General features: G+C 36.9%; 1 protein-coding gene across 3 annotated transcripts; it reads right to left on the bottom strand.

Moving 5' to 3' along the window:
• Nucleotides 1–291: 291 nt before the first annotated feature.
• On the bottom strand, nt 292–7,622 carry LOC307157388 (uncharacterized protein). 3 transcript variants are annotated; one of them, XM_079869304.1, is made up of 3 exons: nt 7,546–7,622; nt 6,745–6,890; nt 292–1,758 (listed from the first exon to the last, which is right to left on the bottom strand). In XM_079869304.1, exons 2-3 carry the CDS (start codon nt 6,827–6,829, stop codon nt 851–853), a joined length of 993 nt encoding a protein of 330 aa, XP_079725430.1. In that variant the 5' UTR covers nt 6,830–6,890; nt 7,546–7,622; the 3' UTR covers nt 292–850. The 3 variants fall into 3 exon arrangements, with proteins under 3 accessions (XP_079725430.1, XP_079725432.1, XP_079725431.1); XM_079869306.1 differs by having other exon boundaries at nt 7,472–7,587; XM_079869305.1 differs by having other exon boundaries at nt 665–1,758; nt 7,312–7,568.
• Between the last annotated feature and the right edge of the window lie 1,839 nt (nt 7,623–9,461).

The following is a 9,461-nucleotide window of genomic DNA, read 5'->3' as shown; positions in this document are numbered from 1 at the left end:
GATCTCGCTAGTTTCCAGTGATTTCTTTCTGATTAGTTGTCTGATAAAACTTCCATTTGTTGGTGAAATGATGGGTTTGTGTGACGTTGATCCAGAGAGGCGTGTTACGGGTGGGTTTTAGCTAAGCATTTTAGTGGTTTGACGGTGGAAACGCAGCATGGTTTTTCGGCTCAGTGCTACAGGTCCGAAGTTATTGGCCCGGCACGGCCTATTTAAAGCCCTGGCTCACACTGGCCTGACAGTGGAAACGCAGCTATTTACTATACCATATTGATGGCCACTTCAAGGCTTGCTCTCTATAATTATTTTATTTAATCCCCATAGATCCGTATACACTTGAATAAAGAAAAACTATCTCAAGTCAGACCTACTACAGCCCACCAATAATACTTTCTCTGATAGTAGCTTTGGTTTTGGTCATGCCATGGTTTCCCATGTACACTTACTCTAGGTAAGTAATTCTGTTGTCCTAGCCGGAAGTTCCCTTTTTAGTCTTTACAGTCCAAGTACACTTGATCCAGTGCCAAGAGTAAAATCACAGTTGGCGTGCCCTATTCTCCGCTCAAAACTGGACTTTAGTCCGTTACTAACCTGACGCAGATTTGCAGTAACAATGGATCCAACATAATCTACTAGAGTCAATCATTTCAGAGTAAGTCAGAATAAATTAAAACCTAACAATTTATAATTAGGGGAAATAAATCATGGCAATTGCATAATCAAGTCAATGAAAATCAATACAAAACATCAAATGGTCAGAAATAAAGAGTAAAAGACACATAACACTGCAATGTCTTTCCAGAATGAGTTTGCAAATTACTTTTCAGATCTATTTTATACGTGAAACGCACTAAAGAAAAGTCCTCTTTCCAGTGTGTGTTCTCATGTGGGTGTAACGGGTTCCTTTATGTGTGAATCTCTTTCCACACTGAGGACAGGTGTAAGGTTTCTCCCCAGTGTGAAGTCTCATGTGACTCTTCAGACTTTCTTTTCGCGGGAAGCTCTTTCCACACTGTTGGCAGGCGTAAGGTTTCTCTCCGGTGTGAACTCTCATGTGAGTATTGAGGTTTCCTGTGTTTGTGCAAGTTATTCCACAGTGATGGCACATAAAAGGCTTCTGTCCGATGTGAGTTTTTACGTGGCGTTTAAGGCGTTTCCGGTCTTTAAAGCTCGTCCCACACTGATGACATGTAAAGCAGTTCGCTCTTAAGTGAAGCTTCATGTGCTGAATAAGGGTTTCTTTACGTGCAAAACATTTCCCACACTGACCACACGAGAAAGGCTTCTCTCCAGTGTGAACTCTCATGTGAGCCTTAAGATTACCTTTTCGATTCAAAGTTTTCCCACACAGTTTGCAGGTGTAAGCACTCTCTCCAGTGTGAACGATCATGTGAGCATAAAGAGTTCCTTTATGTGCGAAACTCTTTCCACACTGATTACATGTGAACGGCTTCTCTCCGGTGTGAATCCTCATGTGGACTTTAAAGTTTCCATGTTGATAAAAACTCTTTCCACACTGTTGGCAGGTGAAAGGCTTCTCTCCAGTGTGAATTCTCATGTGGACTTTAAGGTTTCCATTTTTTTTGAAAGACTTCCCACACTGTACGCAGATGAACTGACTTCTAGTTCCTGTGTCTTGAGCTCTATTTTCTGAGGAAGTATTTTCAGTCTCTGAGCAACTAAAAGATGTTTCTTCAGTTACGAAATCAGTGTGTTTCTCATTCAGATCTTGACTCTCCTCTTTCAGCGCCATCAGGTCTAAGGCAAATAAAGACAAATATATGTTAACTCCAGCTAATGGCAGAAAGCAACAGACATCAAAACATTTATACATGTAAAGCATAAAAACCAAAAATATACATAGCTGTAAACAGCGATAACAGGCTCAAGTACTACGTTCCCATCGTCACACATGCATTTATAGGAGGACTGTTTCATAGCCTGTTGTATGTGCTACACTTCCTGTTGTATGTGCTACACTTCCTTCTACACTTCCTGTTGTATGTGCTACACTTCCTGTTGTATGTGCTACACTTCCTTCTACACTTCCTGTTGTATGTGCTACACTTCCTGTTGTATGTGCTACACTTCCTGCTACACTTCCTGTTGCCAGCTTGTGGCGTTCTGACCCTGAATCACAGTAGCCATATTCATGACCCCATGACCAAACCTACAACACCAATGTGATCTTTATCAGACAATACACTTAGAAAATCCTAGACTTCCCATTTTACCTTTATGACATTAATTTAAACCCTTGCAATGGCCACACTGTTCGAGATATCAAGATTCTGCTGGCAATTTAGCATCTTCAATGTCTTGCCTATTGGTGCGTCTCAATCAGCACTGAAGGAATGGCTTCTGGAATCCACTGCTGCTTTAATGTATGTCGAATGAGTGAAAATCAAGGTATTAATCAATATTTTTCCTTCTAAATATCACGAGTTGAATGACTTCTCTAGGCTTATAAGATTTTACTTTGTTATAGCAGTTACCAGTGTGATTACTAAAATGTTCTTTTCATGTATTCTCTATGTCAGTATTTGATATCTGAATGCAGTAACAGCGCTTCCTCATTTAGCCCGGCTTCCAGAAATGAAATATATGGAAGATGTTTAGTTTGAGAAAGGTCTTCAACATGTGTTAAAACATATATCTGTTCCTCTAGGTCACCATGACGACTATAGGTCACAAGAGTCATTGGAACCAATAGTTTAAGTGACCATCTCTTTGTTAAAGCCTTACTTTCCAGTTAGACTAAAGTGTAGCTCTTCTTGAGAGAAATAACGTATTATCTTGATGTTTTGAGAGGACTCTTCTGTTTATAGTTAGAGCCTGGCCAAATCCAACCTTGAGGAAGCTGTGTGTCGGCGTGTGTGTTAGTCTTTTTGGTTACAGCTTATGGAACAAGTGGCATTATTGGTGATCGACTGAGTTGTTGTTCGGGACATGCTGGCGCCCAGCAACCCAAATCTGCGACCAGGAAGGTCACGACGTGCCTAACTTCAGGGTCTGAGTGTCAGCAGCATAATCAGATGTAGATATGCTTCAGTCTATATGTATATGTGTGGGAAATTACTATGTTTATCTATTTCTTAGCCAATGAGAATCATTCAACCTGAAGTAATGAAGTAGCTTAGACCTTGGTGAAGGGTATAACTGCTGTGATCTTTGTAACTGTAAGCGGGGCGGCCTACAAACTCCTTGTGAGTCTTGAAGCTGAACTTCTGGCTGATGAAACTTCAAACTATCTTCAGTAAAACTTTTCTTTCATTTATTATAATTCTGACTCCGGGTCTTCATTCATCATATCTGGTTCTGGGTCTTTGACTGTAAATCCCCTTACAGCTCCCTAGTTTACTAGTCAGGCTTCCGATCAGGGAGTCGGACATTTTAAGGGTTGTCTCAATTAGGGGTGGCACGATCCGCCTTTTTTGTCTCCGATACCGATTCCGATACCTGGGATTCAGTATTGGCCGATACCGAGTACCAATCCGATACTAAAATAATAATAATTCAAAAAAGTGCTGAATTACCTAATAAACTGTATCTGTATGCTTGACTGTGGGGAAGAGACTGTGATTATTCTTTTGAGAAAGGCTTTTAAGCTTGACTTAAACATTATTTTCCTAACTTTGTAAAACAAAAAACGGACAAAATATATAGGCTACTATATAATTAAAAAACATTACTTTTTAAATTTTAAGCGCAGCTTTTTAATGAAGCAGCAACATATGATAGATAGGACAGAACAACTAAAGCTATCAATAAACTTTCGTTGCTCAAAAGTATTGTAATATGAAAGGCTCCAAGCGGCACGAAACGCTTATGCGCATTTCGTGCGCAGAATGATGCGTTTGAAGCGACATGGAGTCACAGTGCACAGCGACAGCACTTCGCATTGAAAAGTTCAAAGCACAAAGGTAAGAGATATTGATGCGATTAGTTTGAGCCTTTTAACAGTTTTAATTTCTGAACAGTAGTGCTCTCTACTCCAGTGTTGTGATCTAACAGGCATCCGGGAGAAAGTAACGTTAAACTCAAGCCAGATGAAGTCGCGGTCTCTCCCCGAAACGCGATTGGCTTTTTTTAAGAAGCAATTGGGCGGGATTTGTATGTGAAAATCTGGCAACCCTGCGTGACGCGTGTTGCTCATCTCTCTTTACAGTAGTATAGTCTGTATGTAGCATGTCTCTCAGGAGTTGTTAAGCATTTGTATGACAATTTAGGACTAAGGGACGTGATCGTATCGGATCGGGTTATACTCCCGCGATTCATGCAATATCCGATCCAGTGATTTTGGCCAGTATCGGACTAATACCGATACCGAATATCGGATCGGCGCACCCCTAGTCTCAATCCCAGAATCCTATCAGTGCACTGAAACGTTCATTCCTAAAAAGTAAAAAAAAAAATTCTTAATTTCATTGATGCTTCCTGGTTTTCAGGCACTTTGAAAATCAGGAAGCAACAATGAAATTAAGAATAACTATTAAAGGGTTAATTCACCCAAGAGCGACTGTTAAAATGCATATTATACACAATATGAACAATCATCTAACTAACATCATGAAGTATGATCATTTTTTTCTTTGAACAGTGATGGAGCTATTGCTATACTTGACCCATCTTCTGGGGTGTCTTAGCATATAAAACAGCTCCTTGTAACAAAAGTTTGTATTTTAAATTTGCAAGGCTCCAGATTAATATTTGAGGGCAGCAATTTTATTAACAATGTCGAAATAATAATTCAAAAGCAAAATGATTAAAAAATAAATATTTAGGAGTGGAAATAATGTTTTGGTCATCACATTAAAAATAACATTTAAATATGATAATATTTGAGTTTTTGAAGTGCTGGAGAAAGAAGTTTGACGTACTTGAAACAGGGTTTCTGCACACTTTTTAAAGTCAAATTTAAGGCTTTTTATTTGATATTAATCAAATATTAATTGATATTAATTAGATAATGTTTTACTGATTGTGTTTTTGTGCTTGGTGCCATGGCTGGTTTAGGCCTGTTGTTGACAGATGACTGACAAATATATTCATATTTTTAATATTCTATGCTGTGGTCAGTTCACAGCAGTGACAGAAATTTAATTTTTTATTAAGGGGCAATATTTGCCACCTTAAATTGATTTGGGAAATCATCATTCGGGAAAGAAGCAAGTGATTGTTCATTGAACCATTCAATTGATTCGTTCAAAACGCAGATTTCAGTAAAAAAAATAAAAATCATGGCTGTCTGTTGCATTGAGACTCTGCTGGTTTCATTTTGAAATTCTTGTCAGTGAAATAAAGGGAAAACAAACAATATTAACAATATGGTTTATAAAATGTAACTCACAATGTTAACTTATTGTTAATTTAACTGTTATTTAAAATAAATATCACATGTGATATTGTAGGCCTATGATAACAACATAATATGATATAAGACAAAAACTCATTTGGGAACAGACCTATAACTGCACACATCACGCAGTGAAAGCACGAAAGAGTGCCTCGCACATCGTTAAAACAAAGATTACAATATCATAATAGACAATACACATCGCACACCACTACGCTCATAAAGAATGAACTTAAAATTGAACTGACATTTACCAGCTTACTTCTCCTTCTCTCCTCCTGTTTCGCAGGAGACGGGCGTAATGCTGACGCGAATGTGGCGCGAAATGTCACATGAACAAGTAAATCCACAAAGAAAGAATAATAAATAAAAAAGTACACTATTTAGATGGTTCTAATTTGTATGCTTCAAAACATTCTAACTAACCCACTGATGTCACATGGACTACTTTGATGATGTCTTTATTACCTTTATGGACATGAACAGTGACACGTCCATTGACTTTCAATGGAGGGACAGAGAGCTCTCGGAATAAATCTAAAATATCTTAAGATGTCTTCAGAAGAGAAACGGAGGTCTTACGGGTTTGGAGTGACATGTGGGTGAGTCATTAATTACATAATTTTCATTTTTGGGTGAACTAACCCTTTAAGACTTTAAGGATCCGCGAAAACCCTGTTGAAAGCATTTTACTATTCCTGCCAAACCTCCATGTTACAGTTAGTACTACTACATTAAATCCATGGTGAATGTTGCTGATCTGTGGACTTTAAGCCTATAACTAGTTCATTCATGGCACAATGTTTCACCTGGTTTCCACGTCAGTGCTGTTTGATCTAATAGAGATCTACGGTTAATAACGGAGAAATTTGACTGCTTCTCACTAGATCTCGCAGCGATGTTATTACTTCTGTGGTGAATTCTAGGGCTGTAGATATCGATTATTTTAGTAATCGAGTATTCTACGGATTATTCCATCGATTAATCGAGTAATCGGATAAATGGTGGTAATAGAAATAGATACAAGTGAACAACAGCCTTTAAAATGACTTAAAAATACAAATAGGTAATACTTTGTTGTTAAACACGGCTTACAGCGCAGCACCGGAAGCGATCGTGCATAGAGCCTATTTGTTCAGTAAATCACTGTTTAATAAAAAAGAAAAGAAGAAGCAATTTTATGTTTAGCTGTTTGCACGCGTTTATGTTTTGGAAAGTATGAACTTCTCAGGTTCACTTGAAGGTATTATACTTGCATTAGTGTTTGTCTGGTCATGTGATCTCGTGTCTGACCGCTACATGTCAAATAAACCCACTTTATTTAGGACACTCATATTTCATTCATTTCTGTAGAGCTGGACATTTTAATAAGGATCAAATAAACCAACCTGTTTGTGTCTCAGTTTCTTCTTGTTTCACTCTGAATGTTTCATCAATCTTCACGTCTTCACTCTCCTCTTTAATAAACGGCATCTTTATAATAGTGTCGCGTGGATGTCAGTCGCTTCACCAGGAGTTCTTCTGCGTGTTTGTCCTGTTTAAGATGAGAATAAATCCACACTAAATCTCTGTGTGCGTCTAAATCAGATCTAGTTCAGTAGTTCAGTTCACTGGTAAGAGTCAGAGTGAGAGTTAATTGACTTAAATCACCAGATTAAACTAAAAATAAAATCAAAAATAAATCTCAAATCTCAAAATTATACACTGAAGTTATGATTTATAGTTGGTGTTTAATTATGTACAGATTATATTTAATAGATTACTCTTTCATGAAAACATTTGCAGTTGGTTTGTAAAGTTGTCATTACTCATGTTTGTTTGTTGTTCTTATTGCATTTACACTGTTTAAACCAGCAGATGACGTCAGTGTGTGTCATCAGTTAAATTCAATTCAATAAAATAAAATAAAATAAAATAAAAAACATCCGTTTCTCTCATCACTATTTACAACTCACCACATTCGTGTTTACGAACTGATTCACGATATTGGGAGCAAAATGAGACGCTCCTTTTCTTTTACTCAATTGCGGATGCACTTTACTCACAAGCAATAACGTACATTAACTTTAGTTAAAGCATTACAATGTTACATTCAATAATACATAGGCTAATTACCTTTAGATCGCTTACAAAAACTATAAAAATACACTGAACGGTTTGCATCTATTTAAACGATTTAAAACACTAACCTTTCTTCAATCACAACAGTTGCAGGAGCGCGGCGCTGCCACATGACGTCACTTCGCCGCACCATAATAAAAGTCCTGTTCACACGCTGAAATGTGCATGGAAATTACATACAAAAAAACACACATAAATAATAAAACATAACAGAAGAATTCAGAGTAATAAAAACATTTAAATAATAAAACATATCAGAAGTATTCAGAGTAATAAAAACATTTAAATAATAAAACATACCAGAAGTATTCAGATGTCTAATTGTGTGCTGAAAATAACTGCTTATGAAAGTGTTTGTAACATCTAATATTTGAGAATCTGTCTAACAAGTCATGAGGTTGGCAATTTATTTTTTTATTATTATTGGGTTTTTTCACAGTCCATTTTGTCATTTTTGTTTGATGCATTTTCTATTGCCATTGCAAAAACTACTACTGTCATACAAAAAAGGTTTGTCTATAAATTAAACCAGATTATTCTAAAACAAATAAACGTATCCTAAATGTATATAGTTGCAATTGTCTTCTATCCACATTAGTATGCACAATACAGGTGTATGTGTAACATGATCTGACCTCCATTTAGGGGTTTTATTGCAGTACATTTTCATCAATCTTTTCTCAAGGTCAGCATGTGTCGTTACAGCTCTTTCCAGTCTGTCAAAATCACCAAAAAATCAGAGAAGGAGTTATATGACAAATGGAGGTTATTCAAAATATACAACAGAGACAGACAAATAGAAAGCTATTGGTGTTTCAGTGGGACAGCATCAAATACTCTGACACAACCTTAAACATTAACATAAGATCAGTTAATGTAAGGTTTATTTAATTTTAATGTAATATTTTGTTAATGTATAGTTGTCCACAAAACTCCACATCTATGGAACACTTAATAATGTATATTTGTAACATCTGCTGCTCAAGACTGGAACTGTTTCTGTAACAGTAAGCAAATAAAGATTAAAAAAAAATTTGCGTGAAATATCCCTTTAAACTCATACTTGAGTGTGCAATCTTTCTTTTAGGGTACGTTTACACGTCAATGATATGCTTAAAACGTTTTTAGTTGAAAACGGTGTCGTGTAAACAGGCCCTTAGATGCAGTTTTTTTGTTTGTTTTTTACTGCAAAGTTTTTTCTGGGGTATATTTTTGCATTATCCTTTTATGAAAGAAGGCCAGTAATACTGATACCAATACGGCTACTGATGTCTCTATAAAAGTGATTTTTCCCCCTCAATTTTAGCCATTAAATACAGCCATTCAACATTACAGTATAATTATATTTAATTATACTGTATAAATAATTATAATTAAATTCTTTATGGTGGATATCATGACCATTTAAACATTCTCAACAAACTTCAAGGTTGATAAAACTGTTAACACAGTACTATAATTAAGTCCGAACATAAAAATAAAAAACTTGTGGTAGATGCAGCTTTCAGAGAACAATCTTGCACATTTCCCCCATCAACGATGGCAACACGGATCGATTCAAGCTCAAAATATATAGACTAAGAATAATACTGAATGATAAAAATCAACCTATTTATATCACCTGGCTTTCTCTAGTAACCCCTCCGATGTACCAGTCGAAAATGGACTTGACTGACTTGTAGAAAAATACTGTGTTCCATTTTCCAATGTTGACCTGCACACATTCTATTAGCGTCTTGTTCCACAATATTCCAAACTTAACAACCTTTGCCTCTGTAATACAACAATAATGTCGGCCGCCCAGGAGACCCTGAAGTCATCATCTAAAGGTCACCCTACCAGAAAGCAGAGGAATGCTGCAGACCAGGAGAGGGTCTGAGGTTCTTCCAGATCGGTCTGTGTTGGGGGGCACCTGAAGATCTTACAATGAGCTCTGATCGGCGTTTGAGAGGTGGAAGAAGTAGCAGTGGAGTACATGCCGACT

This window comes from Squalius cephalus (assembly GCF_949319135.1).
Source record: "Squalius cephalus genome assembly, chromosome: 4".
NCBI lineage: Eukaryota > Metazoa > Chordata > Actinopteri > Cypriniformes > Leuciscidae > Squalius > Squalius cephalus.
Note: the sequence above shows the minus strand (reverse complement) of the source record. Positions and strands in the feature narration are given on the sequence as shown.

Bases quoted from the DNA above. Each gene is read 5' to 3' on its own strand.
- LOC307157388 (XM_079869304.1), bottom strand. From the start codon at position 6,829: ATGCCGTTTATTAAAGAGGAGAGTGAAGACGTGAAGATTGATGAAACA. The intron at 1,759-6,744 runs GTTGGTTTATTT...TATTTGCCTTAG, and splicing joins AGAAACTGAGACACAAACAG to ACCTGATGGCGCTGAAAGAG.